At 36.6% G+C, this 24,384-nt stretch overlaps 1 protein-coding gene across 2 annotated transcripts in view; it reads right to left on the reverse strand.

Annotated features, from left to right (window-relative positions):
* LOC138707557 (uncharacterized) overlaps positions 1-24,384 on the reverse strand; it is a 46,215-nt gene that overhangs the window by 17,353 nt on the left and 4,478 nt on the right. Inside the window, exons 2-5 of one of the 2 annotated variants that reach the window (XM_069837121.1) lie at positions 17,971-18,110; positions 15,978-16,129; positions 8,361-8,474; positions 3,131-3,380 (exon numbers count right to left, since the gene is read on the reverse strand). In XM_069837121.1, coding sequence (XP_069693222.1) covers positions 3,131-3,380; positions 8,361-8,474; positions 15,978-16,129; positions 17,971-18,096 — 642 coding nt within the window. In that variant the 5' untranslated portion in view covers positions 18,097-18,110. Of the gene's footprint in view, positions 1-3,130; positions 3,381-8,360; positions 8,475-15,968; positions 16,130-17,970; positions 18,111-24,384 lie in introns of both variants that reach the window. The other variant, XM_069837120.1, reaches the window with a different exon arrangement.

Below are 24,384 nucleotides of genomic sequence, written 5' to 3' on the forward strand. Positions count from 1 at the left end.
GGCCTACTTTTTTTTTTTTTCAAAGGATATGTTTTTAATTATAGCTGTTAATTTTGTTGTTATTTTTATTTGTTACTTTATTAGAGACGTAGAAAAAGTCTGTTACAATAAAATTTATTAATCACGTTTTATTTCCAATTCTGGTGTGATTATTATTGCTTAACCTCAACTACGTAAGCCTACACTACAAGTACCGGTACACGTACATAAGTTAATCCATTAATTCATATTTCCATTATTATTGTTGTAAAGGGAAATGCAAATTAATATTTATTGGTTTCATAGTTAATTATCGCTATAATCTTGAATGAGTGAAGCGATTATAGTAAATTTCAGTTCGTTTTGCACAAACAAAAATAATATTAACCTATTTCTTGCAGGTATCTTCGAGTTTATGGTGGAATTTAATATACTTCATTAAAATAATAAATTAACTTTATGCATTTAATATTTCAATAATGGAAGGAAGGTGTTAATTTTCCCAAAAGAACACAACGAAAGTGTAACATATTTTGTCGGCTGCTAGGAGAGAGATCTGCGATGATGAGGCGATAGTAGCGATCCTAGTGGTGGGCAACTACCCATGTTTGCATTTTTACTACATATTGAGCTTCGCGACTGTATATAGTAGACTGTGATATCACCGAATTAAATAAGATTGTGTGAGATGAAAGTACAAGAAGTACTGTTTAAAGTCATACCTGATATGGGTGGCCAATGACCCCTCGTTTTGAAAATTTGGCTATTGTCTGTGACATACTTCCGTTAGGTGCTCAACAGGGAAGGATTAGACTGTGTAATAGCGTAGCCCATATGGTTGGATGCTGAGTTGTTATCCAGGCAACTTGAGTTCGAATCTTAACTGGTCCTATATTTTTTTCTTTTAATAATGATTAATATTGTGATCACAGTTATCTATTTACATACCTATATCATATTTCTCAATGTATTGAATGCTTCATCATGTTTTAAACAAATTACTAATTAACTAACATTGTATTGTAAAGGATAAACAATGAAATACTGCTCACGTAGGAAGGTAAGATGTGTCACTGGTGTTTGTTCTATTTGTGTAGCAGCTATTCCATTTCATTTCGTACCCGATTCATTATGATGTCATAAAAACACACAAAACATACATATTTCCTGCACCATGGACAGCAAATGAAAGAACATTGTCCAGAGTCATACACATTTTTCCGCACTTCAGCTGCGAAACAGATATCCTTCACATTCACAAACACTTCTCGTTCGTTTATCAATTTTGATGCATACCACGCATATTTCAACATGGCTTTGAATATAGGAACTGACAACTGAAAGTGAATTAAAATAATAATAATAATAATAATAATAATAATAATAATAATAATAATAATAATAATATCAAGTTTTAAAATATGAGAAGGCATTAGGTTTCGAACTCGAGTTGCCTGGATGACAACTCAGCATCCAACCATATGAGGTACGCTGTTACACAGTCTAATGCTTCCCTATTAGGCACCTAACGGAAGTATGTCACAAACAATAGCCAATATTTCCAAAACGAGGAGTCATTGGCCACCCATATCAGGTATGACTGTAAACAGTGTGTCTTGTACTTTCATGTCACAAAATCTGATATAATTCGGTGATATACAGAGTATGTCCTCTCCTTGTCAGTGTCAGTATAGTCTGCAGGTTGAAAGGTGGTCTAATAAATTCAGACTGCAAGAATAATTTTCATGTATAAGGCTCTGTTAGCCGACAATTTTGAAAAATTACGTGAGGTAATTATTGTATACTGTAACCAAATAAGTTAAAAATGCGAATTAACGAACAATAAATGATAGAAATTCATCCAATAATTCTATAACATTGTTCACGATGATTATTGTTCAATGTAAGTGTTACCTGTAACTTTCTGCACTTGAAATGTGGAGAAATTATGAGATATCAAGGGAAATGGAAACCATCTCCAGAAAACCTGTACTGAATAACTAGTCTGCATTCATATTTATTATTTTAATGTACCGAAGTACATATATTTCCATGCAGATATTCTGCGTCATCATACGATGAAAGAGTAATGGAATGGAGAAAAATTCTCTCCGGCGCAAGGATTTGAACCCAGGTTTTCAGCTCTACGTGCTGATGCTTTATCCACTAAGCCACACTGGATACCCACCCCGGCGTCGGACAGAATCGTCTCAGTTTAAGTTCCAACTCTTGGGTTCCCTCTAGTGTCTAGTGACCGCCCTCTGCACTACGTCATAGATGTCCATGAACGTAGGACTGAAGTCCACACATGTGCTGAGGTGCACTCGTTATGAGTGACTAGTTGGCCGGGATCCGACAGAATAAGCGCCGTCTTAAATCACGAAGTGATTTACGCATATCATCTATATTATTTTAATGTACCGAAGTACATATGATATTTCCATGCAGATATTCTGCATCATCATACGATGAAAGAGTAATGGAACGGAGAAAAATTCCCTCTGGCACCGGGATTTGAACCCGGGTTTTCAGCTCTACGTGCTGATGCTTTATCCACTAAGCCACACCAGATACCCACCCCGGCGTCAGACAGAATCGTCTAAGTTTAAGTTCCAACTCTTGGGTTCCCTCTAGTGGCCGCCCTCTGCACTATGTCACAGATGTCTATGAACGTAGGACTGAAGTCCACACATGTGCTGAGGTGCACTCGTGATATGCGTAAATCACTTCGTGATTTAAGACAGCGCTTATTCCGTCGGATCCCAGCCAACTAGTCACTCATAACGAGTGCACCTCAGCACATGTGTGGACTTCAGTCCTACATTCATAGACATCTATGACGTAGTGAAGAAGGCGGCCACTAGAGGGAACTCGAGAGGTGGAACTTAAACTGAGACGATTCTCTCCGACGCTCGGGTGGGTATCCGGTGTGGCTTAGTGGATAAAGCATCAGCACGTAGAGATGAAAACCCAGGTTCAAATCCCGGCGCGAGAGAGAACTTTTCTCCATTCCATTACTCTTGCATCGTAGTCTGCATTCACCAAGATATGAACTTCGGCCGGAAATTTGCAGAGCTAGGCATATTTCTAACATGTACAAACAGGAAAATTCTGAGAACTTTTCGCCATTATATTATCCTTTTCTACTTACTGCTGCTGCTTGTGTATCCCTGCTTGCAATTACAGGTCCAAGGAAGGCATCGATTTCTTTGTACCATATTAGCGACGGTTGATACACTTCATCACAAAATACTTTTTTGGATTGCTTCACTTTTTTCAATTCCTGACTGTACGTTGACCTTAAGTTTTTGATTTTGTTTTTTGCTTCCTGAACAGTGAAGCCAGGTAATTTGGAGCATTCAGCAAGCTGCATATATGCTGCATCACGTGCAGCCTTGTTTCTGTACAAAAGGAAAAGCATTTTAATCATTAGAGTAAAATTCTCAATTAAGAACATTTCAACTATTTGATATTGGTGTGTATGTGTCCCAAAATTCGCGCTCACTATATCATGTGAATCCTGGATGGAAATGGAGACGAAAATGTTACTGACAAAATTTCGTCCAAAAAATCAATTACAAAATGTGGCAACACTGTATTTTGCAAATATTCGTTACTCCTGTGATCATACTACAAAAGCTATCTGTATGCTGCATTAAAACTAAATGTTCATGGTTAGAAAACTCTCTCCCTCCCTCCTCTCTCTCTCTCTCTCTCTCTCTCTCTCTCTCTCTCTCTCTCTCTCTCCTCCCCCTCCCTCCCCCTCTGTGCGTGTGTTTATTTATCAACATTACAATTGGGTATACACTCGGTGGCAGTGATATATAATATATAATAATAATATTATATTCTTTCATAGCTTCATAATAAAATATTTCTTCTTGTGAATTTATTGCTTGTTTGTTACAATGACTATTACACTTTTACTACGTCACACTACTTTTGACCAATAAAACGGTACAAAAGGACGTATTTCAACCAATCATGGCTGCTTATCGCACAATTTTATCGCGTCCCTAGCATTTGTTTAATTTTATCCTATTTACAAATAAATGAAGAGCACCATTCGGAAATCCTGAATAAGTTGAGGAATACACCATGTACATCAACGAGTTTCACTTCTTTTACGCACATGTCTAATATAAAACACTAACACCAATCACTAAAACATTCAATAATTGTTTCTTTTAAAATTATTCATGTTTATTTTTTATGTCATCATCGTTAATTAAAACTTTTCTTGTTTATTTCATCATCCCTAATTGAAACTTTTAATTAAAACACTTGTTTATATTATTTAGGTTATGTTATAGCTTCTGCTATATGATATTATGGATAGTCACGTATCAGTGTGTGTTTAATACTAAGATTTATTGAAAATCATCTGTAAAGTGACGTTGATTACTGAGATCCGGATAATTGAAGTGGAATGCAACTGTTTTAATAAAAATGAAATTGAATCAACAAAGCCTTCATGAGTAGTAACCATCTACAGAGTTCAATGACGATTCCATAGTTGGCACACCTGATAACATCACATAATTATAACACACCACTGCCATTTAGCATGCATCTAGCATAATATTTGTAATGTTCAGATTGTACAATAATACATTAATTGAAGACAGTTGTATTTTCGTAAGTAAATTAATATTTTATTGTATTGGAGTACTTCATTACTTATAATCTTTATATACTTTCTTCTAATCGTGTAATAGTCAATTAAATCCCACTCGAGTTTTGATTTTCTCTAGATAAATCAAAGCTTCAAGTGAGATTACTGTTGATAAATACAGTAAGCATTACACTATAGTAGGCCACAAGACATCCTATGTTGTGCAGTTACCCAATTGTGCAATTAAAAATTCTTCAGGCGAAATTTTGTCACCAACATTTTCGTTTCCTTTTTCATCCAGATTCACACAATGTAGCCTGTGTGCGCGAATTTCGGAACAACTCGCGCGTGTGCGCTTGCAAGCACAGATACAGACATATATTTACTTCTGTTGCAATTTCTTCTCAATGCAAAATTGCATAATACAAAATTTATACCTTCAATTTATTGAATATTTTTGTAAATATAGGAGAATCATAACTCATCTTATCGTTGCTACATTTGCTGTTCTGTTTACAGCTTCCCAAAGATAACTTTAATGCAATAAGATAGAGAAAATGAAAGAAACCACTGTGAAATTAGAAAAATGAAAGGACATGTACAAGGTAGGGCATGGGAACCAAGTGTTTTTGGAATGGTTTGTACTCGGTCATTATGAAAGGGAGAGACATGCGGCATGTGACATTCCATTCCGTGGCTCATAGCATTTCACCTGCAGTGGGCATCATGGAGCAGTGGACACATGTTTTCATATGATTCTTTTGTTACGAATGGTGAGTTGGTGACCATGATACAGCGTGAGTTTTGCTACAGATTCAATATTAATCGCAATGATTCAGTTTCCATGCGTGACACAATCTTATGTTGAGTTAACAATCTTTGAAGAAAAGGTGCAATACTGAATAAATAACTGCCCAGCCACAAACACAGAGTGTGTACTCCAGAAAATGTTGAAAGAGTCAGACAAGCGATACTGCGCGGCCCAGAACGCTCTGCTCGAAGACATTCAACTGCACTTGGAATCAGCAATCGTACGACAGGTTTTGCATGACGATTTGCATTTACACGCATACAAGTGGGTGGCTGTTTAGAAATTCAATGTAAGGGATTACCCCAACGATGAATTTCGCACAGGAAATGCTTGCACTCCACGAGCAGTCTGGAAACATGAAGATTGCAATGAGTGATGAAGCCCATTTCCACCTTAATGTAGCTGTTAACAGACGAAATTTTCGGTATTGGGTGCTGAATTAAAGGAAGCGATACGTCAACATAACACTCAAATCAACAGAGATCTCCTGGAAAGAGTAGAGGTCAATTTTCGTCAGCACCTTGAACACTGCGTCAGAGTAGATGGACATCACTTGCCAGATGTAATTTTCAGCTCATAATTGAAATGGTATGTTCTCACAAATGTTGTTCTACCAATAAATTGTGTTGAAAACAAAAACTAATTATTTTATGATTATTTTAAAAACACTTGGTTCCTATGCCCCACCCTGTACAAGAAAATGGATAAGTAAGGCGACATTTGTAATCCATGAAAGTTCTCGATTAGTGAGTATTACTTAAAATAAATGTTATAAAGTGACAGAAACTCATAAACTGGTAAGGAACAGAAACCCTTAAAAGTCACAAATTCGTAGGAAGTACTGATTCATTTCTCAGAATGGTCCTGCGGTCCACTCAGCCTACTATCAAATTAAGTACTGGCCCAGTGCTGACAATAAACGCAGCGCAGTTGAAGAGTGGTATCGACAACACCACTTAATTCTAGTGCTGAGGTCATGAAAGCACTGGGCTCTATCTCCATGCTCCCCATGCATCTTCATGGCATGTAAAGATGATAGCATTACCATTACTGGTTTCTGTGTCCATCTAAAACATTAAACGAGCATCCTCCTCTTACAAATCTGGTATAGGGTCATTCAACAGCAACTCAAGTTACATTCAGTTATATTTATCAACTCATTATATTATACTACAACAAAAAATAAAGATTTATGTAACCTGAGTTACAACAACTACGAGGCGCATCCAGAAAGTAAGTTTCCCTATTTTTTTAAAAAAAAAAGAACACACACTTTCAGGAAAACATTTATTGGCAACAGGTACAGCAATGTTTCAGCTATTTTTCAACATGGCCACCATCAGAATTGAGACACCTGTCGTATCGTGGGATCAACTTTTGTATCCCTCTGTCGTAGAACTCTGCCGCCTGTGAATGGAACCAGTGTGTGACAGATGTTTCAGCTCTTCGTCGTTGCCAAAACACTCACCGGAGGACAAGAATTTCTTGAGGTGCAAGAAAACGTGAAAATCGCTGGCAGCAAGATCAGGACTGTAGGGTGGGTGATCAAACAACTCCCAGCCAAATTCCGTCAAAACAGCTGCTGTGCGCCGAGCCGTATATGGACGAGCATTGTCATGGAGCACAACACCTGCAGTAAGCATTCCACGCCTCTTGTTTTGAATGGCATGTCGCAATTTTCGCAGTGTTCCACAGTAACGGTCAGCGTTCACTGTTTCACCTCTTGGAAGGAAGTCAATGAGCAGAATGTCCTTCCTATCCCAGAACACCGTGCACATCACTTTCCGTACCAACAGCGTCTGTTTGAATTTCGTCCTGACCGGAGATCCACTATGCCACCAATGCATTGACTGCTGCTTGGTTTTCGGGGTGAAGTGCGAAATCCAAGTCTCAATGCCCGTGACGATCCTGTCGAGGAACTCGTCGCAGTCATCGTGATACCGTTGCAGAAATGTCAGTGCTGCTCCTAAACATTGCATTTTATGTTCGGGTGTCAGGTTTTTCGGCACCCACCTGGCACACACTTTTTTGAACAGCAGGTGCTTAGTGACAATCTCATGCAACAAGGATCGCGATATCTGCGGAAAATGGCTGCTCAGTTCCGTAATCGTGAAATGATGGTTCTCCATGATGCACTGCCATACCAGCTCAACACAATCATCATTGATGAGGGACGGTCGCCCACTGCGCTCTTCATCATGGACACTTTGACGACCTCCGGAAAACTGCCTACATCAGCGACGCACCATCTGCTTACTCATGATGTTCGGCCCATAGACCTGACAGAGCTGCCGATGAATTTCAATTGGCGCAATGCTTTGTGCATTAAAGAACTTTATCACCGACCAAACCTCGCAGGCGGCAGGAGAAGGAATAAGAGCTTCCATTTCGGACCACTGCTGCCACGCTACTGGCATCAGACGGGATCTGTCTGGCTGGCATATGATTGATACATCATAGATCTGTTATGCATGCGCAATTGACACGGCTAATTACGTTTACTTTCAAGGGGAAAAAATCGGGAAACTTACTTTCTGAATGCGCCTCGTATTTCATCAATAAATCATAAATAATTAATTATATTCCCGACTACTGGTTGCTGCCATGAAGAGTATTCCTAAATGCAATAAATAAGCCAAAAAAACTTTATTTTTGTTTTAGTACATCTAATAAGTTCAGAAATGTGTCTGAATGTAACGTAAGTTACTATGGAATCACCTTATATAAACACACGACGCAAACATCATACCCTATATGAAAGAAGTTTAATGTGAACTATAACCCAAAGATACTACACAGTTTTTAAATGTTAATACTAAACTGTCAAAATTTCAGGTTTGAAGTTTACAGTACAATGTTCACAATTAGGCAAGACAACAATGTCAGAAGAAAATTAATTTGGGTATTTGTTACATTAAATAAGATATTAAGGAATAATGAAATATTAATAAAAACCTGTATGATGGTGATTTAACATCCCACAGACATTCCAACTGTCGGTACTCTTTCACAAACTTGAGAGTTGTCTCTTCTGACCACTTGCTTGTTGTTTTCCGTTCTGGACGTATACTACAAAACATTACATTTAGTAAGTATTAACAGTACTGTCACTCAAATAAAACAGTTCATAAACAAATGTTTTTAAAATACATCAAAATCATGAAGCCCATCAATTTCATCAGGTCTAAAAGCAACATACAGTAGCGTGCAAATTAATCCGAACGCGACATATTTTTACATTTTCTGTCATTGTTGGCCTCACAGCTTCTCATAGCACTTTAATTGACATCTGTAGTACGTGTAATTCCATTGTTAAAGGTCTGTCATTATTTTTTTTTATAATATGTGACATTTTGCCTGTCGTTTTGTACTTATAAGCATTTCAGTTGTGTTGAAGACTTAATACTGCAATCCTATGTACATTCTATCGTCTTCACAAATGGATACAACTCCATGAAAACGGTCTAAAATTATAACATTAGCAGAGCATTCTTCTATGACACAGAGGCAAATTGCTGCAGTATGTCACATCAGTTTGGCTACTGTTAATTCGATCATAAAACGATACAGGGAGACTGGATCCATCACACCCCAGAGAAAAGGAAACTGTGGCCGGAAAAGGAAGACTTCACCTGCAGATGATAGTTTAATTGTCTGGAAAAGTAAATTAAATCCTACACTAACTGCTGTCGACTAAACCCGCGAGTTAATGGCTACCACTGGCGCAAATATTCACGTCACAACAGTGCTGCATAGGCTTTTGGAAGCTGGACGAAGGGCTCGTAAGCCTATTAAGAAGCAACTGCTAACCCCTGTTATGTGCAAAAAACGCTTAATGTGGGCAAAATTACATCAACACTGGACAGTGAATGTACTTTTTTCCAACGAGTCTCATTTCGAGGTCCACGGCCACCGTGTTTCTTATGTACAGAAAGGATCCGAAAAAGTAACAGCAGCTCATCTCCAACAAGCACCCAAATACCCCCCCCCCCCCTAAAGTAATGTTTTGGGGTTGTTTTACACATGAAGGGCCTGGAGCATTAATACCTAGCAAGGGAATGATGAATTCTGACAAATATATTCACTTATTGGAAACCAGAATCGTACCCCAGCTGCAAAAATCATTTCCGGATGGCAGAGGTGTGTTCCAACAAGACCTGGCACCATGCCATACGTCTCGAAAAACTACGGAATTCAACAAGAAGAATATTCAGGTACTCCCCCTGGCCAGGCAACTCACCCGACATCAACCCCATTGAGAACTTGTGGTCAATTTGCAAAAGAAGAATGCAAAAAATGGATTGTTCTACAAAGGAGAAGATGAGTTCTGCCCTCATTGGTGTATGGTTTCACGATGAAGAAATGAAGAATATTTGTGGGAAATTAGTGGAAGCCATGCCAAATCGTCTGAGCTGTTATTAGGAACAAGGGAGGCCACATAGATTACTGAGGTATGCCTTAGATCCTTTTTTTATCCCGTTTGAGTGTTTTTGCATAAGTGATTACGTTGTTCGGATTAATTTGCACGCTACTGTATTTCCAAGAGTGATGAGAAGTTAAAACTTTCTGTAGGCCTACTTGTTTGTACAGTATTTAACTTTATTTTTTTTTTTTTCCACAAAATTTCCAGAACTCGGCCATGTAAGCCAAACATGTCTTCATTCTCAACTCCACAACCGTTTCAGTTTGTCAGTGACAAATATCGTAACATGCTAAGCACCTACAATACCTCTGTGGTGGCTGAATGGTCAGACCTTCGGACTGTCATGCAGGTGGCCCGGGTTCGATTCCCGGTCAGCTCTGGGATTTTTTCAATGGATTTTTTTCATTGAAATAATCCATAGTGACACTTATGGCAAACAAGGTCGCAGTTGGGGTTTTTCCTGGGGTTCTTCGGGTTTTCCCCAAATTACGTATTTACAACATTCCACCACTATTTCTCCACTTCATTATCGTTTCATAGTGTACCCCAAATTCCGGCCGGCAACGCATGGAGGGGGTTGGCCTAGGGACGAGTGGGGTTGCCTGCTCGAAACCTGGACCAGAGAACCTTAGTTTGGTCAGGTCAGGACCTCCTATATTACCAGACCCGACACTGGCATCCAAGATGGCGGCCGGAAGAGGGATTTCGTAGATTGCAATGAGTTAAAATAAATACGGCATCGATAAGATTATTTTAACAAAATTCTCAATGAAACAATAAATAATAAATAATAAAGTTCCTTACCTACATAAATGAACATAGTACATTCAGTAACATAAAAATATGCCTACATATTCACCAATAATAAAAGAAAACAAGTGATTAAAAGCTTCAATATGTTATTATTTTAGGCCTAGGCCTATATGTTTTTATATATGAATACTGGCAATTGCCCAATTAACTCTTGTAAAATTCAGATTTGTTAGGAAATAGAAGGCAGTAATACAATACTGAATAGCTGCTACTTCTGGATTTAGGAAATCTTACCTTGATTATAGAAATAGATTTCATCAGCAACTGGAAATTATATAATATGGAGTCCTGTCTTCCTAGTCACTAAACTTTGTCACTGATTCACTGAGATTGGTTGAAAATAAAACTAACTATTCATTACGTACAGTTTAACACTGTGCCCACTGATATTGATTTATAATGAAATGGCACTATTCACTGTAGTTTCTCACTGTATCCACTGGTGTTCGATTCAGAATGAAATGACACTATTCACTGTAGTTTCTCACTGTATCCACTGGTGTTGATTCAGAATGAAATGACACTATTCACTGTAGTTTCTCACTATATCCACTGATGTTGATTCAGAATGAAGTGACACTATTCACTGTAGTTTCTCACTGTATCCACTGGTGTTGATTCAGAATGAAATGACACTATTCACTGTAGTTTCTCACTATATCCACTGATGTTGATTCAGAATGAAGTGACACTATTCACCATAGCTTATCGTTGTAATATCCACTTATACATAGGCCTACACAAGGGATTAGATAGGCTGTACAACTAAAAATGATGAATTCACAGCTTGGAGAGCACAGCACTGTAATTTCTCACTGTATCCAGTAATGTTGATTCAGAATGAAATGACACTATTCACTATAACTTATCACTGTAATATCCACTTATACATACACAAGGGATTAGATAGGCTGTACAACTAAAAACGATGAAGAATTCACAGCTTGGAGAGCACAGCAGCCTATTTTTTGAACTTGGAACAGTTTCAGTGGGTTTTATTTTTGTCTTTCAATGCCTGCTTTTCATTTTGGACCATGCAGTAATTATTAATAAATATGTTGGCCAATACCTTGCTGCATTTCGCTGCTAGTTTTCTTACACTGAGTTGTTTGTTGGGGTAAAATGTTCACGATGAATGCTTCTTATCCACTTATCCCTTAAATCTTTATCTTTTAGAAACAAAAATACATGTACAAACGGACTTTCTTTATTGTAATTCGATTTGCAACCTGGGACACTACATGTGCGAGACATTTTAAGATTAACAACATAACAACACTTTCAAGCTTTGTTCTCTACGAAAACAATTTACATTAACCCATTTATGCCCAAGACTTTTTTGTTGTTGAATATTTTCACAATTTTTGCACCGCCACATGAAACTGAAATGGAAGTTAATTATTGTGCTGCAGGCTCCTTTGATTCTTCTAGTATACACAGCAATGAAATAAAAGTTAATTTTGTAATTCATTCCTTTGCATTTTTTCAGAAAAGTAGTTAACGCAGACTGTTGCGAAAACGCAACACTAGGCAGATATGGGTTAATTATGTCACAATTCTATTAATATATAGTACTAACTTATAAACCCTTCAACGATTAAACTAGAGGCAAATGATACAAGAAACACAATAAACATTCACATGAAGTACGTATACTTTCACAGGTGCGTTAACCACTCTATTGTCCACCATGTTTGTTTACAGTGTCAGGTCCGGTAATATAGGAGGTCCTGGTCAGGTGGTGTGGGTTTGGGAATCTGTCACCAGAGGGCTAGCGCAATAGAGCTGAACAAGGTCGCAGTGCTGGGCCATAGTGCCTCCCTCCGTTAAATTCAATTCAAAGCATCTACAGTGAAACCTTACTGTTACATTCCTGTTATATACACCATTTGTTTTCTGTCCCAATGTTCTCTAAATTTACACCTCTTTCTGTTTCTCTTAAAAGTGCGAAAGAGGTGTTCGATTGTATTTACAATGAACTTATCTTGTTACTTCTGTTCAAAGCTTAAAATAATAACTGGCAAATATTTGTTTTCTCACAACAGTAACATTTCATCATAATATATAATATGTAATTCTATACACCATTAAATGCAGTGTGAATGATTCAAAGATGCAGAGACAGAGTTAGTTAAAAAATTACATTAAGTTGTCAATTTTTAAAGTAACAGGTAGAGAGCAAATCATCCAGATGATAGCTGTATTTAAAGGATTCAACTTAATTCTCTCCTGGAAAATGGTGTTATTCACACAACGAAATGATTTTAAATTCATCTTACCAGCAGAGCAATGAATTAAAGCAACTTGGAAATATCTGAGCATCAATATTTTCTGACTAACTGTACATAGACAGCTGGCACAGAGAGGGAGAGTGATGGAGGGGGGAGGGAGGGAGGGAGGAAGAGGGAGGCAGGGGGAGGGTGGAGAGACGAGGGAAGAGAGGGAAGAGGGGAAAGAGGGAGAGGGGCAGAGAGAGGGAGAGAGAGAGAGAGGGGGAGGGAGAGAGAGTGTGTGTTTGTGTGTGTGTGTGTGTGTGTGTGTGTGTGTGTGTGTGTGTGTGTGTGTGTGTGTATATTTTTTCATAGTTATTTTTTTACAGGCTTTTTTTCACTCTTCAGCAGTTTTCCTCTATTCCTCTTTCCTCTCGACAGAGTAGAACATACTCAGTCAGTTGTGATATTTGTCTAATACACGGTTTGCCTGTCGCAGAAGGTGAGAAAACCACAACAAAATGATGTTATGAAGGATTGTAGATTTGGGAAGGAAGTGGGTCATGATCCTTGTCATTGGTACTATCTCAGCTCTAGCTAAAACTACGAAAAACCCAAGTCAGGATACTCTGCTTCTGGGAGCAAAGACCAGAACTGCCGAATATAAGGTGGATGTATTAACCACTACACCACCATCCTCGGTACTCTTTAAGTTATAAAAAAAGGGGGAAGATGAGGCCAAGGATTCTTTTTTTGATGGCACATTTCATACCTCCATTTTGTCAACAAATGAATGCAGCTGTGTATTGAAATTGATATAAATTATAAAAGCAAAACATTTTTATGCAGAAAATACCATTCCTATATTGTTTAATATCTTCAGACAAGATCATAAAGCTTTCAAATACCCTAATTTTAAAATAACAACCAAATTGGAAATAATACCGAAATAATGAAATTTCTAAATGAACTTTCCTTAAAATATAAAACCACTCTCGGAGGACTCTACCTATCTTAAATCGACTATACTGACCACAAATTGCACATGATACAGAAAAAACATAATTCGATCTTCTTCAGTGTAAACCTATATTTCAGTTTGTTTTCTAGTTCTTGGTAAGGAGCGAAGAAGAATTGAACTGAGTGAACTGGGCATTATTTCCTATTTCGAAATCAACATCATCCTCAGTGTTTTCACCTGTCCATTCTCCAGAAAGTAAACTCTAATAAATTATATACTTTCTGTTCGCTAAATCAGTGATTTCAGTTGACAAGTAGGCAGCAGACTGTAATAACAGTACCACCACATGATCTTCAAAGTAAAAAACATAACAACAGTGGCGGCTATTGAAGGGGGGCTCTAAGGCATTGCCCTCCTGTGAAAATTAGGAAACATATTCTACAGTATTTGCACTTGCCTAACAACTCTATAGTCCCGTCGCTCATTTCTGGCAGCCAATCACGTTGCAGGCTACATTTAAACGTGTACGTTTTGTGATTCGCTAATGATGATGTTATGCATTTCCTATGGCTCGATAAATACTTAATCGTCCGCCATTTTGGTTCTTTCGTTGGCGTTCGCAGAAAGCACATGAGGACGTTATTTGCCGCTCAATTATTTGCTGAATTATAGTGTGTTTGATTTATTATCATAGGAGCTACAGCATGATAATGTTTAACAGTGTGGCAAATAGATTCCTCGTCTGGTAGCTTGGCAAAGAAAGAACAAAAATGGCGAACGATACTACCTACCTAGACTTTATAAGGCCTTCACTTCCTCAGACATAAGCAAAGAGGAGGAGTCACGCTGGGAATAACAGCATCGTGACTATAATTTGATAATTTTAGTATCCAAGTTACGTTTCTACAAGTTCAGCATATGTAGCGGAAATGAGGCAGTAATGCATGGACTCAGAAACTCATTGTCTGAACATTTTTCGACCTGTGATGTCACGTTGCCATGACAACTACAACAATACCCCTCCCCCATCCCATCCAAAATGATGCTAGCGAACACTCAATTCGAGTGAATCCATCATGACGAATATTTTGGAGTGGTAGTATAAAATTACGACTTCTTTCTTTACGGGAGTTATTTGAGTACATGTGTCCAAATTCCTTTCATTCAGAAAGTAAATTATTGGATGTTCTGTACATTTTAATGAGAGAAAAATTATCTCAAGTCGAATATATATCTCTCTAAGTAAATAAGATCTTAAAACACAAGGAGAATACCAAAGTAATCAAATCGTGAATATTCCACCCCATATATTCCATGTAATTTCAACGACATCAACTCGGCAGTGCAGTCAACACTGCTGGTGAAAAACACAAACTATTAGTTACATTGCCAATGACCAGTTCAGAAACTGAGAGGTGTTTCTCTTACCTTAAAAGTGATAAGTGCATTATAACGTATTTAAAGAATCGCATGGGAGAGGATAGATTAAATCAGCTCAGAATGTTGTTAATAGAAAACACAATGGTACCTTAAATTACCGACTTTGATAAACTAGTAATTGATAAGTTCTGTTAGAAGAAACGCCATATGGAATTTCACTTTGAGTAAGTAAGGTAAGGGCACATTCTAATTGTTTCTCATTTGAAAATGCAATAAAATTGACAACTACTTTTATAACTGAACCCCTTCATGACTAATACACGAGCCACCACTGCACAGTAGAAATTATTTACGTAGATACGTTTATATGAAATTTTGGGAACAATACCATCACTGTTATCCCCTCACTTCAAGTACTGCTCGGCAAATTTACCTATACTTGCAGAACGATGGACATTGTTCATAAATAATGAGAAGTAGGTATAGCATTAAAAATTTTCGACAGTAAAATTACTTCAAGATCCGACGAAAAATAACATAAATGTAGTTACATGGAACTTAGAGTAATAACATCTATTTTTATTTTGTAAATAAATGACAGATTTGATAAAAAAAATATTCACTTATCAAACAATATTTTCTACAAAATAATTCTATTGCTTTTCACTATAACTTTCTGTTGGACAGACCAGGACAAAATAAATATATTTCTTTTCAATATGACATTTAGAAATGTGAAATACCTAATGTTAAAGGAAAAAAATGTAAGAACATACTTATAATACCTGCGTTCATCATTGCTCTCCTGCAGAATATTCGTGTCGTAGTGTGTAAATGATTCTTGCATTTCGAATTCAACTGGCGTCAATTCAAAAAACTTTTTGTTTTTGTCTTCGAGGGATGTAGTATCAGAAAAATTAATATCTTCATCCTGCAACTTGAAACAATATATCAAATTACAAATTACTTTTTCTTGATTTTTATAAATTTTGATTAATATATTATTTGTAATAAAAGTTGATTAATAAAAACAAAAAATAATAATAATTACTAAATATTTAGGCTTAATATATGTTTAGTGATTAAATGTATATACCAGTTGCTGAGCACAAGCTTACATTAATAACTCGAATGATATTTTGCACCATCATGTACAATATCCTAGTGATAATAGATGCAGTGATATCTCTCAAAGTAAAACAGTAAGATAATGACATATTTAATTTTTATTATTAGAAGTTTTAGTTAAAAAAATTTGAACCGCTTTTTGTCCAGTTAAAAACTAAAATAATAACAAATTACAACTAGAAACACTTGACTGGATTATTCATCTGATACTGCAAGATATCTAAAAATACATTTAGTCCCAGCTATACTTGTTTTTTTGAAAGATGGGACATGACAGTTAAGCGGCTGAGCTTGGAACTACAGTGCTATGCTGCCAATATAGACTACCATGCTGCCAGCTGATGGAAGCTAGCAATTGATGTTAAGATGGCTGACGTTAAAACACTCATTGACAACTGACGCGAAGGTAAGAAAATAATACAAAAATCGACAGAGAATCAAACACGAAATGTATCAATGCTAACATTGTGTGCACAATAAATGTCGCCACGAGAGCTATCAAACTCTCGCCAAGGGGGGATGGTAAATTTGGCAAGTCAACCGTTGTTACCATGCTATGTGACATTCAGTTGTTTCTCCGATCGCAATGCTCCTGTCATGTCCCATCTTTCAAAAAAACAAGTATAGTTACCAAGTTATTTCAGAAAGTATTGTATACATTGTAAATTTGGCTCAAAGAAATCAGAATGGACTTGAACATTATGATATCCAAATTAATGACAATTACTGTTATTAATTTTACTTTAATCAGTTATTTAAATACATTTTATCAACTGTGAGGTTAACTAGTAGTGGTGGAATTGGTGGTAGCAAAATGGTATTTTTAGATGAGTTCAAGAGTTCGCTATGGAATTACCTGATGTTCAACCTACTATTGAGGAAAACTAGGAAAGAAACTCAACCAGGTAATCAACTCAAGCAGGATTCGAATCCATGTCTGACAAGCAAAGATTCTCATGGGGGCAGATAAAAAAGTTATTTTTTTTTCTTCTACCATGTCAATGTCAAAACAAGTGCTTGTACAAATTTTGGCCACACGAATGCAATTACGAGGGTCGTAAAAAAAATCAGTTTTCCTGGAGCCGTTCACAGAAAGAAAACACAATTTTATTGGAAAAATTTATTGGAACAGATACAACTGTTGAGATACTTTCCAACATATTCCCCACTGAAATTGAGACATCTGTCATACCATGGAATCGACAGAGAGGTGCAGACAGCTGTCACACACTGGTTCTGATCCCAGGTGGCAAACTTCTACAACACAAGGATACAAATGTTGATTCCATGGTATAACAAATGTCTCAATTCTGGTGGAGAATATGTTGAAAAATAGCTCAACAATTCCTGTATCTGTTTCAATAGATGTTTCCTTGAAATTGTTTTTTTTTCTGTAAACGGCCCTAGGGAAACTTAATTTTTTACGACCCTCGGTAATTGTGCTTGAGTGGCCAAAATCTGTATAAGCACTTGTTTTGACATTATTAACATGGTGGAAGGAAAAAAAAAATTTATCTGCCCTCATGAGAATGTTTGCTTATGAGGGCAGCCTCAGATTAAAAGTAAACTCCCTACTGTCACTGTCACCTGGTTATCATGACTGCCACATTATACTTATTAAGATAAATAAACATCACATGTAATACCTACCAAATCTTCTTGTTTAATTGACAACAAGATATCAGAGTCCAACTGTTCGCCATTAGTCACATCTTCAGTTGTATTGCACGTAGTTATTGAGTCCTCCTGGTACATTTCATTGAAATTTGACTCCATCTTTTGTCATAAAACTGTAAACAGAAACACGTAACAGCATTAATAATAATAATAATAATAATAATAATAATAATAATAATAATAATAATAATAATAACAAAAGTAATAATAATGTACATTTGTTTAACTCTTCACCCAAAAGATATATTAAAATCACACTTACAGAAAGTTCGGTCTAGGAGACTGGGCATAATTCATTATTGTTTCCATGAGTAATTTATACACATTTAATGCAAGAAAATACATATTCTTTATCAATAAAGACATATTTTACAATAAATATACTGGTAATTAAAAATATTTAATTCAAGATAATTTATTTTTATCAATAAAGATATTTTACAACAAATATAATTTGTGGGTCCCTATCACCACGGCATGGCATGTCCTCAGGTTGCGGATAGAGGAGACGGCCTCCAGATATGGAGGGTAGCTGTGAATATATTGAATAAGCAGTCGTGGACAGCCGATAAGGCATGGTCCTCCAGCTTGGGGGTTGGGCGAAGGGCTAACAACCCATCACCGTAAAAAAACAGCTTGTTACGAATCCCTACAATAAGCCTCGGAATAGGACTGATTCTATGGCACGACCAAAGCAAAGGAATAAGGTTTTGAGATTTGGCACTTGGAATGTAACTAGACTTTATAGAACAGGAGGGGTAACATTAGTAGCAAAAGAACCAGCTAGATATAGAATAGACTTCGTGGGAGTACAAGAGGTTAGGTTAGATGGGAATGGCATATCACAAATAGGAGATTACTTGTTGTATTATGGGGAAGGAAACAATAATCACGAATTAGGAACAGGATTCTTTGTTCATAAAATCAGCAGTAAAAAAGGTCGAATTTGTAAGTGACAGGTTATCACATTTAGTACTTAAGGGTAGATGGTGCGACATCATAGTTATAAATGCTCATGCCCCTACAGAAGAGAAAGCACTTAGGAATAAAAAGAGAGGTTACTTGAAGGAAAAACTGAATGAGGTAGAAACAAATAGTAAGAATAAAAACATCAGAGATTTATATAAGGGTGTAAAGGAATTTAAGAACGGATATCAGCCAAGGGTAAACGTGATCAAAGATGAGAATGGTGACTTGCTTGCAGACTCTCCATCAATCCTAAACAGATGGAAAAACTATTTTGCGCAACTACTAAATGTACATAGGCCAAATAGAAATGATCAGGACGAAATTGAAATACAAACTGCTGAGCCATTTATACCCGAACCCACGCTTTCAGAAGTCGAAATTGCGATAGAAAATCTGAAGAAGTACAAGTCTCCAAGTATCGATCAAATTCCAGCAGAATTAATACAAGAGGGTGGAAGTGCATTATATAGGGAAATTTATAAACTTGTACTTGCTGTTTGGGAAAAGGAAATTGCACCGGAACAATGGAAGGAGTCCATAATTGTATCTATTTTTAAGAAGGAGGACAAAACCAACTGTGGTAACTTTCGAGGAATATCACTTTTGTTGACGTCATACAAAATTTTGTCCAATATTCTTTTGAGAAGATTAACTCCATACGTAGATGAAATTATTGGGGATCATCAGTGCGGTTTTAGGTGTAATAGATCGACTATTGATCAGATTTTTTGTATTCGACAGATAATGGAGAAAAAATGGGAGTATAAGGGTACAGTGCATCAGTTATTCGTAGATTTCAAAAAGGCATATGACTCGGTTAAGAGGGAAGTATTATATGATATTCTTATTGAATTTGGTATTCCCAAGAAACTAGTACGATTAATTAAAATGTGTCTCAGTGAAACATACAGCAGAGTCCGTATAGGTCAGTTTCTATCAGATGCTTTTCCAATTCACTGCGGGCTAAAGCAGGGAGATGCACTGTCACCTTTACTTTCAAACTTCGCTTTAGAATATGCCATTAGGAAAGTTCAGGATAACAGGCAGAGTTTGGAATTGAACGGGTTACATCAGCTTCTTGTCTATGCGGATGACATGAATATGTTAGGAGAAAATACACAAACGATTAGGGAAAACACGGAAATTTTATTTGAAGCAAGTAAAGCGATCAGTTTGGAAGTAAATCCCGAAAAGACAAAGTATATGATTATGTCTCGTGACCAGAATATTGTACGAAATGGAAATATAAAAATTGGAGATTTATCCTTCGAAGGGGTGGAAAAATTCAAATATCTAGGAGCTACAGTAACAAATATAAATGACACTCGGGAGGAAATTAAACGCAGAATAAATATGGGAAATGTGTGTTATTATTCGGTTGAGAAGCTCTTATCATCTAGTCTGCTGTCAAAAAATCTGAAAGTTAGAATTTATAAAACAGTTATATTACCGATTGTTCCGTATGGTTGTGAAACTTGGACTCTCACTTTGAGAGAGGAACATAGGTTAAGGGTGTTTGAGAATAAGGTGCTTAGGAAAATATTTGGGGCTAAGCGGGATGAAGTTACAGGAGAATGGAGAAAGTTACACAACACAGAACTGCACGCATTGTATTCTTCACCTGACATAATTAGGAACATTAAATCCAGACGTTTGAGATGGGCAGGGCATGTAGCACGTATGGGCCAATCCAGAAATGCATATAGAGTGTTAGTTGGGAGACTGGAGGGAAAAGGACCTTCAGGGAGGCCGAGACGTAGATGGGAGGATAATATTAAAATGGATTTGAGGGAGGTGGGATATGATGATAGAGACTGGATTAATCTTGCACAGGATAGGGACCAATGGCGGGCTTATGTGAGGGCAGCAATGAACCTTCGGGTTCCTTAAAAGCCATTTGTAAGTAAGTAAGTATAATTAAAAATATTTAATTCAAGACAAATATATTTTTATCAATAAAGACATATTTTACAATAAATATAATTAAAAGTATTTAATTCAAGACAATTTACATTTATCAATTCACAAGAAGCAGTTTACAAATGTTTACAGGAGCAGCTGCACTACCGAAGTCTTTAGCAGATGTGGTAATACCAGATAGACCTCGAATAATATTATGTGAAGGCATTTTTCTGGTTTTTCATTGGGGTTGGCTGTGTCATACAAACTTGTCTTCTCCAAGATACACGAGGCGCGTCCATAAAGTAACTTTCCCACTCGTTCCACAGCTAGCAAACCATATGTTGCGCGAAGCGACTGCGTGTACGTGATAGAGTAATGTCCTGGCATGGTGCATGCGCTAGTGGAACTTCCCGAGTGCTCTCAGTAGCTTTGTTGCATTGGTTGGAGATGGACGTTCCTATTCCATCTCCCGCCGCATGAAGTGCTGTCAGTGATAAAGTTTTTTAATGCACAGGGCATAGCGCCGATTGTAATTTATCGTCAGCTCTGCCAGGTCTATTGGTAAGCAGATGGTGCATTGCTGCTGCAGACAATTTTCAGCAGGAATGCCAAAATGTGCATGACGAGGAGCGCAATGCGAGGCCAACCAACATCACAGACGACCTTGTGGAGCAATGCACTATCTGCTTGCTCATGACGTTAGGCCCATTGACCTGGCACAGCTGACGATCAATTTCAATCGCCACTATGCCCTGTGCATTAAAAAAACTTTATCACTGACCGCACTTCATGCGGCGGGAGCTGGAATAGGAACGTCCATCTTCAACCAATGCAACGAAGCTACTGAGAGTACTCGGGAAGTTCCGTTAGCACATGCATCATGCCAGGACATTACTCTATCACGTATACGCAGTCGCTTCACGCAACATATGGTTTGCTAGCTGTGGGACGAGTGGGAAAGTTACTTTATAGACGCGCCTCGTACGTCATTTGTTGGAGAAGTATTACAAGAACGAGGTGGGGCTCTTTCATCTCTATTCTTATCTGACAACTTCATTAGGGATTTGTATGTCTCTTTCTAACAACTCCTCATCTGACTCTGAATCTGATGATTCAGTCTGATTAGCAATAGGGATGACAAAATTATAGTTTGGGCAAAATCATCAAAATGTGGACATTCATCTACTTCATTTTCAACAACTTCATCTTCATCTTCTAGCCATTATTGCATTATTTTCGGAAAATTAGAATCAGTGGGCATAACTGACATGGTGGTATATGTTTGCAATGTGGGATATAATAAAAACTAATTATCGAAAAGAAATTAAACACAAAACATACTTACAACAATAATGAAATTGACGAACTACTATGTAATATGATATACCGGTCTGTGAGACTAGCAAATATATCTAACAATAATTACGGTACATATTTTAATAAGAAACAGTGGCAACAATGCACTGAACAGATTTAAATTACAACCACACTACAGAAAACCTAAAGGAGTAAAAGAAAACATAGTTCAAAGAATAATACATGTTAAGCAGTGTTGCAAATATTCAAGGAAAAACATGCAATACAGGCCTGGTAGACACATATTTCGGGTTAAGGGTTTAATAAAATTTAAATTAAATATTATTGGTTATAACTTAAAAATGCGTGAATAAATTAACAAATAAACTCCACTTTGAGTTAATGTAACATTCTTAAAAACTAATAGTTAAGCCTAATGTAAAATTTCGACTGATAATACAGAATGAAGAGTAATAAATTAATATCCACACAAAATTGGAAAAATGCTTTCCCCACGATGTCCATATGTAAAAGACAACCAGAAAGCCATTCATCTCCTCACAACATGCAGACTTCAGAAAAACAACAGACCTCAGTACCTCAAAAACTTAGATATAACCTTCACAAAGTAATCTCAAAACCAAGGACACTCAAATTCATTTATCACATATATGAGACACTAACTGAAATCTGTAAAATTGTGCCAGACAAAACTAAGTGCAAAGCCTACTGATTAAATATATCACGATACATCCAGAGGGTAGAACATGAGTTTTACTTCAGATCAAATTAAAAAAAAAAACAAACAAAGTGATATTTATACGAAATACATTAAGTAACTGCAATTTTCTTTTGGATTGATTTAAACAACTTTTCTTTCTAACTATACAATTACTTTCTAAATAACACAACAAACAAATTCCTGACATTTAAGTATTCTTTGAAAAATATATCACAATTAAAATGTAAATCATCTTTGTATTGTAGATTTAGATTATAATTTTCCACTGTAGTATTTACACAGTGCAACAATTGGAAAACAGGATTGGTGGTATGAGGTATGGTATTAGCATGTATCAGAAGTGAATGAAGTAGTGTTGCCAGATTTCGAGATGGAAAATAAGGAACACCTTTCATCCACATTCAGTTTCTAAAAAAAAAACATTGAGTGTATAAGAAGATAATTCATTCATTCATAGTTTTCTGACCAAAGCAGGTTATTCACTGCAAACCCAGCAATCTCCAACCTTTTCTATTTCCTGCCTTCCTCTTAGTCTCCAATATGATCCATATATGAAGAGTCCACTGCAAGAATGATGGATGTCATTTGGAATACATTTTGCAGGAGAAGCAATTGAAAGTTTGAAATGCTTAGCACTCAAAGCTTAACTGTCATTTTCCGATCATTACTGGACAATGACTATCAGTGTTAATGCCATATAACTCTCTATGTACATTCTATATGTCTTAAGGTATGCATTGACAGTCTTGGTTCATTTTCGACAAGAAAGTGACATCCATCATTCTTGCAGTGGACTCTTCACATCTTAATGTCATCTATCATCTCATATTTTCTTCTGCTCTGAACTTTTCTCTCATTCACCATTCCTTCAAGTGCATCCTTCAGTAGGCAGTTTTTTCTCAATCAGTAGCCCAACCAATGTATTACGTATTAATTAATACAATTAATCATATTATGACTTATGCATTATAGACCTATACTGTAATTATTTATTATGTCATATTAATTATATTATGAACTTACTCTTTCATTTTATATATTTAACCTGTATTTCCCACTAAAACATGTCTTATTTAACTATTTATTTATACAATAAAATCTTGTTGTATAATTCACTACAGTTTTCATCACTGTTGAATTATACATAAAGTTTATCTTTTATAATATTTGAGTATTCTGTTCTTGTAATCCTTCCAAATAATCGTCGTAAATGGGGAAAAAGCTTAGCAAGAACTTTATTACAAATACATTATTTTTCGGTATTTGTGCACCAGTTTAATCTATAAAATATATCAATTTTTCTGGTACTGTCATACATACATAGGCCTACATATTACTACGCTTCCACCAACTACACTGAAAATGTGATGTAGGTAGGCCTACTGTGTGCTGGATTTAAAATTTGAAAACAGAAAATTTGGCATACGGTTCAAGACTTGCACCATAAGCAGAATGAAAAGAGCCAAAACCTTATTGTT

The sequence above is a fragment of the Periplaneta americana genome, chromosome 10 (genome assembly GCF_040183065.1).
Source record: "Periplaneta americana isolate PAMFEO1 chromosome 10, P.americana_PAMFEO1_priV1, whole genome shotgun sequence".
In the NCBI taxonomy this organism is placed as follows: Eukaryota; Metazoa; Arthropoda; class Insecta; order Blattodea; family Blattidae; genus Periplaneta; species Periplaneta americana.